Source organism: Megascapheus bottae, chromosome 20, assembly GCF_031878675.1.
Source record: "Megascapheus bottae isolate mThoBot1 chromosome 20, mThoBot2.hap1, whole genome shotgun sequence".
NCBI classification, from domain to species: Eukaryota; Metazoa; Chordata; class Mammalia; order Rodentia; family Geomyidae; genus Megascapheus; species Megascapheus bottae.
The window spans coordinates 18,000,573-18,018,317 of NC_143528.1; the positions used below are offsets into that span (position 1 = coordinate 18,000,573).

At 39.1% G+C, this 17,745-nt stretch overlaps 1 protein-coding gene across 1 annotated transcript in view; it reads left to right on the plus strand.

The window, feature by feature from the left end:
* Triml2 (tripartite motif family like 2) overlaps window positions 1-9,619 on the plus strand; it is a 16,435-nt gene extending 6,816 nt beyond the window's left edge. Inside the window, exons 2-7 of the mRNA XM_090353683.1 lie at window positions 1,860-2,051; window positions 2,873-2,894; window positions 4,460-4,578; window positions 7,785-7,807; window positions 8,006-8,106; window positions 9,087-9,619. Coding sequence (XP_090209809.1) covers window positions 1,860-2,051; window positions 2,873-2,894; window positions 4,460-4,578; window positions 7,785-7,807; window positions 8,006-8,106; window positions 9,087-9,619 — 990 coding nt within the window. The remainder of the gene's footprint in view (window positions 1-1,859; window positions 2,052-2,872; window positions 2,895-4,459; window positions 4,579-7,784; window positions 7,808-8,005; window positions 8,107-9,086) is intronic.
* The last annotated feature ends 8,126 nt before the right edge of the window (window positions 9,620-17,745 follow it).

Genomic DNA, 17,745 nt, shown 5'->3' on the forward strand with positions numbered 1-17,745 from the left:
TATGGCTATATACACACACAGTCAACCAGTACTAGTGAGGTCCTAAGTACTCAGCATTGAAAACAAGGAGACTGACCTTGTAGAATTTACTAAATTAACCCAGATGTAATTCTAGCTTCTCAGGAAGCTGAGATTTTAGGACAGAGGTTCAAAAGCCAGCCTGGGAAGAAAAGTCTATGAGCCTCTCATCTCCAGTTTTGGCTTAAGAGTACCACTCTACCCCTTTGAGCCACAATGGCACTTCCAATTTTCTGGTGGTTAATTGGAAATAAGAATCTCAAGGATGGGGCCGGGAGTTTGGCCTAGTGGTTAAAGTGCTTGCCTAGCATGCACGAAGACCCGGGTTCGATTCCTTGGTACCACATACATAGACAAAAGCCGGAAATGGTGCTGAGGCTCAAGTGGTAGAGTGCTAGCCTTGAGAAAGTCCAGGGACAGGGCTCAGGCCCTGAGCTCAAGCCCAGGACTGGCAAAAAAAGAAAAAAAGAATCCCAAGGATTTTAATGTCCCAGTTGGCTTTGAACAGCAATCCTCTGATGTCAGCCTCTCGAGTAGCTAGGATTACAGGCATGAGCCACCAGTGCCTGGCTGCAAATGGCAGACCTTTTTTTTGAGGGGGTGTGGGGGTGGGGCTTGAACTCTGGGACTGGGCACTGTCCCTGAGACTATAGGTGTGAGCCACCGTGCCTGACTAAAATGGAAAACTTTTATATCCAATATATTATACCATAAATTTTTAGTTCCTGATTTCCTAATGGAGATATAGCTTGGTAGTAGAGTGCCTGCCTAGCACATACAAGGTCCTGAGTTCAAGCCCAAGTACTACCAAAAACAAACACAAAGCCAAATCAAAATAAATCTGAAGTCCTAATAGCTTTCTTGCCTCTGGAATCTTCCTTATTTTCTTTCTATATTTTAGTAATTCCATTTTTCTAGTTGCTTACTATAAAAACTTGGATATCTTCTATCTTTGATTCCATTTTCAGTCAAAAGCATCAGTAAATCCTATTCACAAATACCTCTGAATTTTTTATCTCTTTGTCTTCGGAGACTTAGTCTCCTTAGCATCTCTAAATCAATGAACATTCTTTTATCTGCACTCTACATTTTAAGGTTTGGTTGATTTCCTCACTGATTGACTCAAACTCCCTTTGTTTTTTGAATTTATACCTTTTTTCTTTCTTCTTTTTTTTTAATGTATGTGTCTCGTACCTCCCCCTCCTCCTCCCCCTCCTTCCCCTCCTCCTCCCCTCCTCCTCCCCTCCTTCTCCTCCCCCCCTCCTCCTCCCCCCTCCTCCTCCTCCTCCTCCTCCTCCTCTTCTTCTTCTTCTTCTTCTTCTTCTTCTTCTTCTTCTTCTTCTTCTTCTTCTTCTTCTTCTCCTTCTTCTCCTTCTTCTCCTTCTTCTCCTTCTTCTCCTTCTTCTCCTTCTTCTCCTTCTTCTCCTTCTTCTCCTTCTTCTCCTTCTTCTCCTTCTTCTCCTTCTTCTCCTTCTTCTTCTTCTTCTTCTTCTTCTTCTTCTTCTTCTTCTTCTTCTTCTTCTTCTTCTTCTTCTTCTTCTTCTTCTTCTTCTTCTTCTTCGGGCTTGGACTCTGGACTGGGGTGCTGTCCCTGAGCTCTTTAGCTCATACCACCCTACCCCTTGAGCTGCAGCCCCACTTGTGGTTTTCTTTAGTTCCCAGGCTGGCTTTGAACTGTGATCCTCAGATCATAGCCTCTTGAGTAGATAGGATTACAGGTGTGATCCACCGCAACTGGCATATTTTCTTATTTTTATACTGCGATTGCAGATGGCAACAAGGTGTATGTCGTGTCTGTCATGTTTCACCTGAAATCTGCCATTTATTTTTAACTGAGGAAGGAAGAGAAACAGAATCTTAAAGAGATAATTGAATCTGAATATGGACTGAGGTTCCGGTTGTTGACCGAAGAGAATGAGCTGAGCTTGCTGAGACTGCAAGACTGCAAATTTGACTTGAACGCAAGAAAAGCTAAGCAGAATCAACTGATTAAATTTTCCACTGAGCTGGAGAAGTCCCAGGAAACATTACAAGTAAGATTCTTGAGAACAATATCCTCATAATATTTAGGAAATAAAAGAAAGAAAACCCAGAACATTATGTCAGTTTTCTGAGTGAAATATTCAGTGCCAATCCTAAATGTATCAAATGTGTCTATATAGCCACCTAGCAATTCTGTTTCTGCAATCAATAGATTTGCATTATTCTTACTGTTACAACCTTGCACAGCATATATCCATCAATACGAGAATCACAAAATGGTGCTCTGGAATATGGAATGGCTCTTTACCATGTAATCATCCTACTTATGTATTTTTCTTTATATGAATATGAAAGATATATGTAAAGTAAAATATGCCCATAAATTCTTTTGTACCTTATAGTACTATGTCATATTGTAAATGCACTCATAACCATATCAAAAGACAGATAAACTAGTGGTGGCTCAGGTTTATAATCTTAACTACTCAGGAGACTGAGATCTTGGTTTTAGGCCAAGCTGGACTGAAAAGTTGATTAGATTCCATCCCCAAATAGCCAGCAAAAGGCAATGATGGAGGCATGATTCAAGTAGTAGAACGCCAGCCTAACAACCAAGACAAGCAAGGGAAAGGCCCTGATTATAATTCCCAGTACAGCCACATACAAATATGTGGGCACACACACACACACACACACACACACACACACACACACAAACACCTGAATAAGGCAACACTGACATTTTTTTTTTTTTTTTTGGTCAGTCATGGGGCTGAAACTCTGGCCCGGGCACTGTACCTGAGCTCTTCATCTCAATGCTACTGCCCTACCACTTGAGCCACGGCACCACTTCTAAGGTAACACTACATAGAGAGTTTCATATATAGTGACAGGTCAGAATTAACTTTTTTTTTTATTGTTCGGATAATGCATAGAGGGGTTACAGATAACATTTGTCCGGTAGTAGGTGCATTACTTCTCACACATTGATACCCCCCTTCATCAGAATTAACTTTTGAAGGCAGATTATAATTGAGTTCTTACTTGAATTCTCCTAGCTCCTGTGTATTCTTGGATCTGCCATCTATCCTGCTACTGTTTCTTTTATTATAAAATGGAGATAACAATACATCAATAGCCACTAACACTAGATTGTTGTGAGTGTTCTTTCTTTTCTTTTTTTCTTTTTGGTAGTCCAGAAGATCAAGTCCAGGGCTTTAAGCAAATAGAAATCTATTGAAAGATTACAAAAAGTACCTCCTATATTTGAAGTGGTGGATAAGTAGTATGCATTATTATCACACTATCACTATGCTTATTAATAGCAAGACGTAGATACAATCTATATCTATCAATTTGACATCCGCCCAATCATCTGTGCTATTCACCTCATACCGAGTGACTAATTCACCATGTACAAAGGAAACCATGGCTGTGTGTTTATGGATAGGGAAGAGTCACCAGAAAGATGCAAGTTGTCAGGTTAGCAATAGAATATAACAAGTCACCATTTGTTCTTTTTTTCTTAAATAACATCTGGGTGGAGTTCATTTGGAAGTATAAAAGAAAATAGATATTAGTGGTTAAATGTGATTGATGTGATTGATTTTAATTAAATTATAAATGTTTTGGGCTGGGAGTTTGGTCTAGTGGTAGAATGCTTGCCTAGCATGTACAAAGACCCAAGTTTGATTCCTCAGTACCATATATATAGAAAAGCCTGACGTGGTGCTGTGGCTCCAGTGGTAGGGCGCTAGCCATGAGGAAAGCCCAAGGACAATGCTCAGGCCCTGAGTTCAAGCTGCAGGACTGGTAAAATAAAAATAAAAATAAAATATTACAATTATTTTAATACAGTAATGTAAGTATTAAGCTTTCTATATAAAATGCCAGAGCAGCCGTGCCTTGGTGACTCAGGCTAGTAATCCTAGCTACTCCAGAGGCTGAGATCTGAAGCTTGAGGTTCAAAGCCAGTCCAAGCAGTAAAAGCCATAAGACTTTTGTATCTAATCAACTACCAAAATGAAAGCTAGAAGTAGACCTGTGGCTCAGAGTGGTAGAGTATTAGTCTTGAGCAAAAAAAACTCAGGGCCAGCACCCTGAGTTCAAGCTACAGGACTGGCACAAAAAAATACACAAATAAATAGAATGCCACAGAAAACTGGAAGTGATATCTTGAGATGCATATGGGTGATCTGAGTAAATAGACTATATGTACACATTCATTTCAATGTTAGAACAATTAAATAGCAAAGACTTGGAGTTAAGCTTTTATGTAGTGGCATCCTGATTCCTATAGAAGGGTTTCATGGACTTGACTAATTATTTCCTTTTCTGGGGTAGCAGGCAGAAAAACAAGCTTGTGAAGACATAGTTAAATTAGGCAGTAAGCAAAGGCACCAGATGCTGAGTAGTGATAAAAAAGTGCATTTGTGGAGACTGGACTGTTTGACCCAAGAGAACATGACTAAACTGAAGGAGAGTGAGGCCCATGTCTCTGAGCATCTCTACAGCCTCCAGAGGATCATCATCGAGCTGGAGAAGACGTGCAAGGAACCTGACTCATCATTGTTGCAGGTATGTTCAGTGCAGTGTGTGAGAAAAGAGAAGGGTATAGCATTTAGGGGACCTCTCCAGAACGCCAGGTCAGTGCTCTTCCACAATACACTGAGATTCAGCAGCTCTTCCATTGTGTGAAGGCATTCTGCACACAGTTGGTGAGAAGGTATACCACTACTACTCCTGCCACAGAGGGAAATAAGTGGAGAGATTTCTAATCTAAACTGACTATGGGCACATAATCCAGCAGCCCCAAAGCCTGCTGTATATCCACTATTTACAACAGCACCCCAAAACCCTATATGGTGGGCTAGAAATGTGGCTTAGTGGTAGAATACTCGCCTAGCATGCATCCAAACCTGGGTCAATTCCTCCATACCACATACACAGAAAAAACTGGAAATGGTGCTGTGGCTCAAATGATAGAACGATAGCCTTGAGAAAGCCTAAGGACAGCACCCAGGCCCTGAGTTCAAGCCCCAAGGCTGGCAAAAAATAAATAAATGAAAAAGATTTTTATTTTTAGGGCTGGGAATATGGCCTAGTGGTAGAATGTTTGCTTAGCATGCATGTCTGGTCCAAGGTGTTAAAATTATTTTGAATTTTTCCCCCTTTTTTTTTATCTCTAAAAGTACCTTGCTAGGCAGGTACTCTAGCATTTGAACACTATATCTGGTTATTTTTGAGCTAAGGTTATATTCTTTTCCAAAGCTTAGACAAGACCATAATCCTTTTTTACATTTCTGGTCAAAGCTGAAATGACAAGTGTGAACCACAAGACCCAGCTCTATTGGATGAAATGGGGGTTTGTAAGCTTCTTTATCTGGGCTGGCCTAAAACTGCAGTGGTCTTGATCACTGACTCCTACGTTGCTAGGATATCAGATACTTGCCACCACACGTAGGTCTAGCCTGAATAGTTTTACTATCAGGAACAGATAGATGTGGGCTGGCTGTGTGATAATGTATGCCTATAATCTTAGTTATGCAAACGACAAAGACCAGGGGAGCTCATAGTTTGAGGCCAGCCAGGACAAAAAGAAAAGGAAGTGGGGGAGGGGAGGTGCTAGGACTTTTATCTTTCTACTAAGCTGGGCAAAAGGTACACAACTGTAACCCCAGCTACTTCAGAAGGTATAAGTAGGGCCAGTCCCCATTACAAACATGGAATCTTAATGAAAAATAACTAAAGAAACAAAGATAGAAAGCATGGTGGCTTGAGTGGTAGAGCACTTGCCTAGCAGTTGTAAGGCTCTGAGTTCAAACTCCACTACCACTAAAATTAAAAGAAAAAAAAAAGGACAAATATTTGAGGATAGATTTAAACATTACACTATGTGCATATATATATCTGCCTTTTTTATGTTTATGCGTTGGCTAGAAAATAACTCTGGGAAGCGTTTATGGATTGTAATAAAATTATATGTAATGGAGTGATACTTCCTAAAATGCATTATCATACTTTAAAATTGTCAACAGTAAGTTTGAATTGATATGTGCTTCAGTAGTGTAAATAATTAAAGTGTGATACATCTACTCAATGGGCTAGTCTACAAACCATAAAAAATTAATCACTTCTGTGAGTGCTAAAATAATACCTTATGATAATTTCATTTAATGGAAAGAGAAAAATGCAGAATGGCTTTTTCTTTGCATTTTATGGGGGAAATAATGCATGTAAGTATATAAGTACTTGCTAATACTCATAGCTTTTTCTTTGGAAAAAACAAAAACAGAGGGTGAATCCAAAAAAATCACAGTAGCTGCTGCTAGAAATGAGTGGCTTCCCTTGAAACACAAGTGTGGCTTTTGGGCAATATTTGCTGGGGTTTGAATGTCTGTGTGTCCACAGGAATATATGTATATATAATCATTTATGCTCATATGTCCTCATCCTAGAGAAGATGATGTTAGGAGATAGGACTTTGGGTGATGATTGACTTCTGGAGGTGGAGAGGGCACTCTCCTGAATCAGTAGATAAACACCTCTTACATGCCATCAAAAATCGTGGCTCTTGGCCAGGAGTTTGACCTAGTGGTAGAGTGCTTGCCTTGCATGCACGAAGACCCAGGTTGGATTCCTAGTTACCACATACATAGAAAAAAAAAAAGCCAGAAATGGTGCTGCGACTCAAGTGGTAGAGCTCTAACCTTGAGAAAAAGAACCCAAGGACAATGCTCAGGCCCTGAGTCCATTCCCATGACTGGCAAAAAAACAAACAAACAAACAAAAAACAAAAAACACCTTAGCTCCTATTTTATCATTGACGTTAGATTGAAGTCAAAGCTGTCTTATCAGGCACTGGATGTAGCCATGACTTTTATATAAGTTCTCAGCCCTCAGACTATAAGAAATAAACTTCTGTTATAAACTTCTGTTGTTTATAAGATATGTAGTCTAAGTCAGGCATGGTGGCTCACGCCTATAATCCTAGCTACTCAGGAGGCTGAGATCTGAGGATTGTGGCTTCTTTATATTTGCCCTATGATAGACTCATTGGAAAAGCCTATGTCTCAGTTAATTACTATTTTAAACACTTAAAATATTAAATATAAATTCAGTGCCTGTAAACATCACTACTCAGGAGGCTTGCATTTGAGGATTGTGGTTCAAAGGCTGGTGCGGCAGGGAAAGACCATAACAATCTTATCTCCAATTAACCATTGAAAAGCCAGAAGTGGAGCTCTGGCTCCAGAAGTAGAATGTTAATCTTGAACAAAAACACTTAAAGACATTGCCTATGCCCTGAATTCAAACCCCAGAATGGAGTTTGAAATCTATATTTGTTGTCTTTGTTTTTAAAGCCAATTCATATATGTTGATATCTTCACATGAATTCTAAAGCCAAGGTTACATTTGGACACAGGCAGCTGTGACCCAATTACACTTAACTCCTAACGTGGCTCCAGTTATGCTGCTGACCTAAACGGCACCTCCATGTGTTCACATCTCCTCATCCTAGCATAGATGGCAAACAAACTGACATTTTCAAAAGATGACTGAGCTGAATAAAATGGTTGAGGTGAGGTAGAGGCAATGTTTTGCCTAAGAATATAGCCAATGTTTTTGAGCATTTTTTTTTCTGAATTGGTTCTATAAGTCTGAAGACATTCCAAGGAAATAAGGTTCCTATTATCAGAACAAATATTGTCCTGGGTCAAACACTTAAAATGTTTGGCTTTGATTGAAGACCCATAGTAACCATGTTTCTTTTTTCCCCCTAGAATGCAAGATACAATTTAGAAAGGTAAGTTTTCATTTGGATACATTGAATCTGAACCTAGAGTCTTATATAATCAACATACTTGCTGGTTAAGATGGGGAAGGGACTGTGGCCTGCTCAGATAACTGAGATTGCCTTCCTTTCTTTCTTTCTTTCTTTCTTTCTTTCTTTCTTTCTTTCTTTCTTTCTTTCTTTCTTTCTTTCTTTCTTTCTTATTAATAGGAGTGAGTCACTACTGCTTCAATGCCTAAAGTCTGCTGTTATCACAGATCTGAGTTCCTGCCAGATAAAAGGAATGAGCAAAATGCTAGCAGCGTTCCAAAGTGAGTATGTCCACAACTATAAATGCTTTATGTTTGGGACCCAACTGACCATCCTGCCACAGATGAAAGTAAACTCTAAGTTGCCATCTACAATCCTAACTATTCTCGAGTCTGAGACCTGGAGGATGGTGGTTTAAACCCAGCTCTCTGTCCAATTATCCAGCAAAATTCCAGACTGGACATGTGGCTCAGATGGGCGTAGATACTATTGAAGATGCTAATAATCAAGAACTTGTGATTTAATCATCAAAGCATGTGGTTTGAAGAAACCACTCCCAGATTAGATATTAGAAGAAATCATATACATATATATGTATACAGGACTTCTGCTAATAATATCACCATCATCAACTGAAACAACAGGGTACAATTTATTAAGAAATAGAGACTGAAGGCTACTTTGACCATGTTATATTTGAAATTCTCTATATCCAGCTAGTATCTAGAAATTTGTTTATGTGGTAAGTCAGGAGGTACAGAAGACATGGAAGTCTTTGTGAAGTCTTCACAGGAAGAGAATGCAAGTCATAAAAAGAAGGAACTCATGGTCAAACCCTGTAAGCAAACCCCCCCCCCCAAAAAAAAGCACAATATCAATATTAGGGGTTAAGCAGAAAGGTAAGAGAAGAAATAACCTGAGATATGAAAAGAAAGTATAAAGAAGCTCAGTGAACTTAGTTTTATTCCCCCCCCCCTGGAAGATTCTCATTGGTTTTCTAGCCTTTTTCAAGTGAATCCTATTCTCAGTTTCCACCGTCTATTTGTTTGTCTCTGTCTCTCTGTCTCTCTCCTCCCACCAGTCAACTGTGTTCCTTTTCACCACTTCCTGCTTCCCTGATGTCCATTTATGGTGTCTCCTCAATTGCTCTGGGTAGTGCCATGTCTGTGTCTGAGCATGTGCTCAAACAGCAGAAAGTCCTTGAAAACGAGAGATCGTGTCTCATACTGACCTCACTAACTGAATTTTTCTGCCCCTGCAGGACATGTAACTTTGGATCCTGAAACAGCTCATCCCTGCCTGGCCTTATCTGGGAATCTAAAAAGTGTGAGATTCAGTAATACCGGGCAGGACATGCCTGGAAGCCCATGGAGATGTGACTTTAGTGCCACCGTGTGCGGTGCAGAGAGCTTCGCCACAGGAAAGCACTACTGGGAAGTGGATGTGGCCAGGGCACGCAGGTGGCAGCTGGGCATCTGCAGTGCTCCAGACAGAAAGGGCAACAAGATGGACGCATCTGGAAATAAAGTCTTACTCATGAGCTCTGTGATGGGAACTGATTATACCTTGTGGGTCTTTCCTCCATTGAAAAAGATCTACATGGGAAAGCCAATCGACAAAGTTGGAGTTTTCCTAGACTATGAGTATGGGCAGCTGTCATTCTACAACGTGACAGACAGCTCCCTCATTTATAGTTTCTCTAACCTCACCTGCCAAGGAAATATAAAGCCTATATTTTCTCTTTGTATTTCAAATGGGAGATTGAATTCAGACTCTCTCACTGTCTCCCCCTGAAATGCTACAATTAACTCTTCATCTTCTGTGAAACATGAAATCACAGGAGATCAGAAAAATGAGAGCAAATCTCTGTGAAATAATTTATATAAAGTAATGCAATATGATGCTCCAAATCCATTGCAGTAATGTGGTTTCCAATACCTGTTTAAAGGAAGAGTTAAGAGTCTGAAGTCTGGGCCAGGAGTTTAGCCTAGTGGTTAAAATGCTTGCCTAGCATGCACGAAGACCTGGGTTCAATTCCTCAGTACCACATACATAGAAAGAAGCTGGAAGTGGTGCTGAGGCTCAAGTGGTAGAGCTCTAGCCTTGAGAAAGTCCAAGGACAGCGCTCAGGCCCTGAGCTCAAGCCCAGGACTGGCAAAAAAAAAAAAAAAAAGAGTCTGAAATCTTTAGAACCAGCATTGGGAGGGACGATAGACATTCCTGAAAACACAGGAAAGGTTATGTATATTTAGGGATGAAAAAGAACTAAAAAACGAGAAGCTATGAGTATCTGCTAGTGCTATATTGAGCACTGAAACACCTTAGTGATAACAGTTGAGTTTCAAAATATCTTAGTACTTACCCTTACATCCTGGATATTTTATCTGCAGAGCAAGTATTATGTGGTATCATAGAAAATGTGTTTTAAATTTATTCTTTTTCAAATATTCTTTTCTATTTCCCCTTCTGATGAGAAAAATAAATAAATAAATTTCTTAAAAGAAACCCAGTCTACAACTTCAATGCTTTGTTTTGTTTTTGTTTTTGTTTTTTTGTTTTTTTTTATTTTTTTTTAATTTTTTTTATTGTAATTAGTAAAAGGGTTACATGATATTTGCCAGATAGAAGGTGCATTAATTCACATACATTAATACCCTTTCACATGTCTTGCTACCCATTTCCCTCCCCCCCCCAACTTTAATGCTTTGAAATATATTGGTCATTTACCTCCCTTATCTTTAATGACCCATAAGTATATACTAACCTTACCACCCAAGTTTAGGGATTGATATTGAGAGCTGATTTAACTGTCTTAAAGTCATGAAGTTGCTAGGTGCCTACTAACAAGAGTAAGACATTAAATTGGACATGGTATGGCATGCCTACAATTCCGGTCACAGGGAGGCCAGCATAGTGGGCTCATGATTTGTATCTGGAGTTCAAGGCTGACCTACACAAAGTTACCAAGACCCTATCTCAGAAACAAAATAGAACAAAATGGGGTATGGGTATAGTTCAAACAAGGGCACTTTCTCAGCAAGTGGGAGAATCTAGTTTCACTCCCTATGCTAATACAAAGGGTGGGAAAGAGGAAAAGAATTAACTATTGAATAGAAGTACAGCAACAGCTCAAGTGGTAGGTGGAGAGATAGCCTTAGAGAAAGAAAAAAAATCAGGGACAGTGGGAAGGCCCCAGTTCAAGTCCCATGGCCACAGAATCAAAGCAAAACACAAGTTTTGCTTTGAATCCTGTTACATAGAAATAGAATACCTACAAGGACAATTCAGTACAACAATAGATGAATTTATTTGAATTACTGAAAGACAGGGAGTAAAAGAGGGTGATTCTGTCTCTTCTCAGTACATTCTGGTAGGTTGAGAAACTTTTGAATGGACAGACTGAAGAAACAACAGACAAGTCAAAGAAAATTACTTATGTTGATTCTTGGTGGGTCTAGATAATTATAGTCTTCTTTACCTGACTGCCAGAGGCACATTTTAAATTGACCTCTTAAAAATGTCAATAACTTCTAAAATATTTCTTTTTAACCTCTACACTTCTATGTACCTCAACCCCTGGTACCAGAAGAAACAAAGTAAGAAATAGGCAACCTTGGTAAGTTCACTGGACCTAGTCTTGTGTGGCCTGCATTTTTACATTTCAAAAGGTCAAGACATGGGAGGTAAGGTTGTAGACTAGAAGTATTAGGAAACACACTTTGATGAAGCTTGTTTGTAGTCTTCTAACTCAGGCCAGCCTGTGTGCTACAATCCAGGATTACCAGTTAAAGGTGGTTTTGTGAAGATAACTTGTTCTTTTTTTTTTTTTTTTTTTTTTTTGCCAGTCCTGGGCTTGAGCTCAGGGCCTGAGCACTGTCCTTGGACTTTCTCAAGGCTAGAGCTCTACCACTTGAGCCTCAGCACCACTTCCGGCTTTTTTCTATGTATGTGGTACCAAGGAATTGAACCCAGGTCTTCGTGCATGCTAGGCAAGCACTTTAACCACTAGGCCAAACTCCCAGCCCCATATAACTTGTTCTTAAATGAAAGATGGGGTACTTGGTTGAAACAGTCAATCTATCTGAGGCTCAAAGAAAAAAGTAATGAGCTCACTGCTGCTTCTCTTTTTTAAAAAATCTTGAGTAGTAACAAGTTCATGGGGTCTAGGTGAAAGACCCCAAGTCAGAATCATAGGACTGCCATTCTAAGTTTTAGCTCATGCTTATAACCAGGTGTTTTGCTAACTAAGGAATTGGAGCCTGCAGGCCATAAAACTACTCCTTGACAATTGAATGAGAACTTCCTGTCAGTTCCCCCAGCTTGGGAAGCTCCCTAATCCTTATCTTATCTCATTCAACCACCTGATGGGTGTAAACCTGAGATTTAGCCTATTCCCGTATTTTGATTGTTACTTAGCTTACTTTTGTATTCTTTGGCTATTACCAAGTTCCAGGTAAGATCATGCTTGGAAACTATTTCTATGTTGACCAGGAGGTCATAGAATAGTTTGTAAGCATGTCTTGCTAATGCCGGTGCCTTTCATAACTGGGCAAAAACTTGTGTAAAGCCTAAACCTACCCTTTTCCCTTAGTAGTAAAAATGGATTGCAGCAAGAGCCCCTCACCCTCCAAAGCAAGAGCTCACATCTTGCTGAATACCAAGGATTGTTTCCTCATACCAGGGGCCAGAGATGTGCAACTTAGCACGAACACTATCTAAATGGTGATTGGTCAAATTGTATGGTTTGTTCTAAAATTATTGGCTGCCTGCGTGCAGACCTTGTTGTAATGCTTTAAACTTATTGGCTAAAGAAGCGCGGGCTCTGCTGTAACGGAGTGTGTGGACCTATAAAAAACCAGCCTCAGGACAGTTCGGGGCTCTCAGCCACTGACCCGAACCTTGCGGATCTCGAGGTCACGTGTACCTGGGAGCCCGAGCATGCCCGAATAAAACCCTCTTGCTCATTGCATCCAGTGGTCCGTGTGTGCGTCCTTGGGTGCGGGTCTCCGCGGCTCTTTCATAGGGACAGAATTTGAAGGTTTGATTTATTGGATTTTCTGAGTAGAATATTATAAAACACTATCAATGGGACCCTGAAACCTAGACAACAACAACAACAACAACAATAAAGTACATAGGTAAAGGAGGAAAATAGATGGAAATAGTTGCATTTTTGTTGTATTGACAATTTACACAGTACTTAAAAAATTAAACTTCACTCTGGAGTTAATCAGATGTGAAACTGACAACTTACCACCACACAAGCATTCTAACTAGCAATAGATCAATGCTATAGGAATTAGAAAAAGAAAATATATCAAACATGAATGTTACATTTTTAAAATAATTTCTTGTAGGCCTGCTATCTACCAGGTATAGCTCCAAGTGTCTTCTGTTACCTTATATAGTTCTTTTAACTCTCAGAGACCAATGTATTATTGAGAAGGAGTAAAGCCAAATAGTGATCACCAAATAACAATAGTTCAAATTCTTGAAAAGCCAGCCTCTATCCAAAGAAGGTATTCAAGGTCAGATAACTGAGGCTGCCTGGAGGAAGATGTAAAAAAGCAGAAGGTTGGTAAAAATATCAAGCCAGATGGAATAGCTCATACCTGTAATCCCAGGAGGTAGAGGCAGAAGGACTAGCCTGAGATACATGGTGAGACCTCATGTCAGAAACAAAGTGACAAACATTCTAGTAGTTACATTTTCATTTTTTTAATGTAGTCGATGAACAATTTTTCTGTGAAATGCTTTTTAAATGTATTTACATTTGTAGAACAAAATTTTTAATTAAATATAGATTAAGGCCTTACTTGAATAAGCCTCTTTGTCTACTGAGTGTTTTAATGAGCCTCGTGTTCATTCCAGGATACACTCTAATCAGCTCAAGATTTCCCTGTAATTGTGTTTTGGGTTTCAGATAGGAGAGCTATGTGTCCAACCCTAATCCTTGTTTGGGAAAGAGGGTGGGGTGAGGTAGGGTGGGGTCCCTTGTGCAGATTTGGACCATTTTTTTTTTGTCTAGTAGAGCTTCTGTAGCTGATTCTGATGAGATTCAAATTTTCAAATGACAATGAAGTTTAGTCCTGGAGCTTATAGACAAGTGAATTCTCTTCCTGCAGCAGATGATTGCTCAAACAGAAAAAGTAATTTCTAAGTCTCTAGTGCACTGGGGACTTGAAGCAAAACTATGAAATACTTTCCCTCCTTAAAACCTCTCCCAAGATGCTTACGAGCACCCTTCCCTCCTGACCCATGTTTTTATTGATTTCAGTTTACTTTTAGAGTGCAGTTGCATTGGTATGGAATCTTGGTCAAGATGAATTGCTTAATAAAATCTTATTTCCTTATTTTAAGCCTCTTTCATATTTCTAAATAACTTCAATTAACTCTCCTAGAATCTTTTATAAACCAAGTTGTCCTCTACTAAAGATTCTGAAGCCTATATTGTAGTGCTTCCTATCAATTTTTTGACGTTTCTTTATGGGTTCAGTCAGAGCACCTAATTTCTAAGGTTGGCAACCTCTTAGGAGCCTCAAGGTTTTTTGTTCTGTTTTGTTTTGTTTTTTGTTTTTTGTTTTTGCCAGTCCTGGGGCTTGAACTCAGGACATAAGCACTGTCCTTGGGCTTTCTCAAGGCTGGTGCTCTACCACTTGAGCCACAGCTTTCTTTCCTGCGAATGTGGTACTGAAGAGCTGTAACTAAAAATAAAGAGCTGAAGCTGAAAAGCTGTAGCTAGTCAGAATTCATCTTGTTAAAACTACCTCCATCTTGCAGACACCTGGGAAATGACTTCCCCTCACCCCTTCTCAGAAGGGTACAACAGTACTAAGGAATCAAACCTGTGTCTTTGTGCAAGCACTCTACCATTAGTCCAAACTCCAGGCCCAAGTCTCAAGCTTTATATAAACTGCAACATCTGACTTGGATGATGCAATTTGAAATCATCATTGACTTTGAATTCATTTTGCTCCCATTCTATGTTAAATCCATTAAGAATTTTTTACTTTCCTCTTATCACACTAGTCCAAGGCTCTGTCATTCATATCAATTTCTTTTACTTCCTCTTCTATCTCTTCTACTCTTGCTTTCCTCAGTCAAACATGCTCTGAGAAAGCCCTTTCCTAGGTATTTTCCCTAATCCCTTCTCTCACTCCATAACTTCTTATCTGACATTATTTTCTTTATAGCCTTGAGGATTACCTGAATTCATGTTACTCATTGAATTTGTTTACCTTCCCTTTCTGGATTATGAACTCCATGTGCCAAGGAGTTTGAATAAATAGTAAACAAGACAACCAACAAATATTCATTAGGGGATCACCATATGCCAGGCATTTATTTTACAAGACAGAACAAAACTGATTCCTGGCATTAATGAGCGGATAAACCGGTTTGACTTGAGAGCTTTGAAGTGTAATTTGTCTAAGGAAATTTGTCTAAGGAACTGTTTGTTTTGTCAAGATGATAGATTTTTAGTGAAATGGACTCTCTAGCATGTATCCTTACAATATTTCATCATGATCCATTGGCCATTATGTTATACTGATTATGTCTCCTGAATATTTGTAAATAAAAGATGAAGGACTTACCAAAATGATGGTGAAGGAATATTTCCCAGATCACAGCAGCAGCTAATAGACGATAAAGCTGAAGACTGGAAATTAACACAAGATACCTTAAAAAATAATTAGAATTGATTATCTTGATAGATGTTTGCCTATATCTTGAAAAGCTTTGTAACTCTATAGGAAGATATAGGAATTAATTTGCATTTATATGTTAAAAAAGGAAAAACTAAACATAAAGGAAAAGGAGATAATTATAATCCTATTAAAAAAAACTAAGTTGTCATCACTGAAGAGCATAGTTGCTCAGCTCAGTACCAGTGCATGATACACACACACACATGCACACACACACACACACACACACACACGCACACACACACACATACACACACATATGTGCGCACAGGAAAAAGAAAAGAAAAAATGGAAGGAAAGAAGGAAGGGAGGAAGGAAGGAAAGAAGAGAAAGAAAGAAAGAAAAAAGAAAGATCTGTACACTTTTAGAGAAAGGGAACAAAAAATAGGAAACCACTGAACTAAAGAGAAGAATAATGAAAAGCAAAACAAAAAAGGTAAGAAAGTGAAGACCCACAGAACTCTTCATAAACGATTCACTCTTGAGCAAGTAAAGTGAAAACTGGTTAAAAAAATAAATCAGGGCCGGGAGTTTGGCCTAGTGGTAGAGTGCTTGCCTTGCATGCACAAAGACCCGGGTTCGATTCCTCGGTACCACATACATAGAAAAAAGCCGGAAAATGGTGCTGGGGCTCAAGTGGAAGAGCTCTAGCCTTGAGAAAGTCCAAGGACAGTGCTCAGGCCCCAAGCTCAAGCCCAGGACTGGCAAAAAAAAATAAATAAATCAATAAACATTTAATTATTGCAGGCTTATAGAAGTTGGAATATATAAGAAACTTTATCAAATAAAAGCAACCTAATTCAGAGAATTATTCTCTAAACTATATATATATATATATATATATATATTAAGAGGGAAGAAAAATGTATGAAGATCTTCCAACTTGGACTTGGCACAGAGCTTCTTTTAAGTTACACAGTGACAGATTTTGTCTTCAGCCACCCTAAAATATTTGCTTTCTCTTGTGTTTAACTGAAGACTTGCATTGCTTAGCTATTTGCTATTTTAATAGCTGCAGATAAGTTGGAACAATACTTTGAATACAGTCGGTTAGAATTATTTTGCAAAATTTTGTAAATTAAGCGTGTGTGTGTGTGTGTGTGTGTATGTGTGTGTGTTTGTGGTGTGTGTACACTGATTCTGGGTCTTGGAATCTGGGCCTGAGCTCTGTCTCTCAGCTTTTGTGCTCAAGGCTGGTACTCTACCACCTGAGTCACAGCTCTACTTTTTGGTGGTTAATTGAAGATTAAATAGTCACACAGACTTTTTTTTTTTTCTGGCTTTAAACTGCAATTCTCAGATATCAGCTTCCTGAAAAGCTAAGATTACAGGCATGTCCTGTAATTACAACACATGGCCTTCTTTTTATTTGTAGTTGATAAAAGGAGCAGCTTGTTGATACTTTGTAAATAAAAGGAGTAATCCTTTGGGGTGGTAGGCTCTACTAAGACATCCCATGTAACAGAGCAAGGTAAAAACAAATCTGGTGACTGTGTTTTGTTCTAAGAGTACAGATGCATTCTACTGACAGTTTCTAAATATGACAGGCCCACACATATGTAGAATTTTTAGTTTAATTTGTTATTGAGTAGTTGTCCAAAGAGGTTCAATCTGCAAAGTCAGGTTATTAGTACAATACATCTTGATTTCTGTCACCTCTTCCATTTTTTCCCCTCTTTTCCCTACCATCGTGAGGTAGTTTAATTTTTAAATAATGTACACTAAATATAACTACATTTGTCTACCCTTCATCCTGGCATGTGTATGCCTCCTCCCCCCAAAAAGGAATTTGTAAAAATGTATTTTCTGGCCAGAAGCCTGAAGTCAAGGTGTTAGGCTACACTCACTCTGAAGACTGTAGGTAGGAATTCAGTCTTGATACCTCAGGCTCTGGGATTCTAGAAGCAACTGCTTCTGGCTACATACCCTTTTCCTATTCTTTCTCCTCTGTATCTCTTCAGAAAAACCATTATTGCTATAAAGATGATGTACAGAGGGGTTACAGTTACATAAGTTGGTAAAAAGTACATTTCTTTTTTGACAATGTCATCTCTTCTCCTACTGTCTCCCAGTTTTCCCCCTCCCATTCCTATCCAGAAGTTATATAGTCCATTTTCCACATAGTGTCTGTGTGTCTCTTATAAAGTCACTTGTCATTATATTAAATGTCCACCCTATCACCCAGAATGACTTCACATTAAGCTTTTCAGC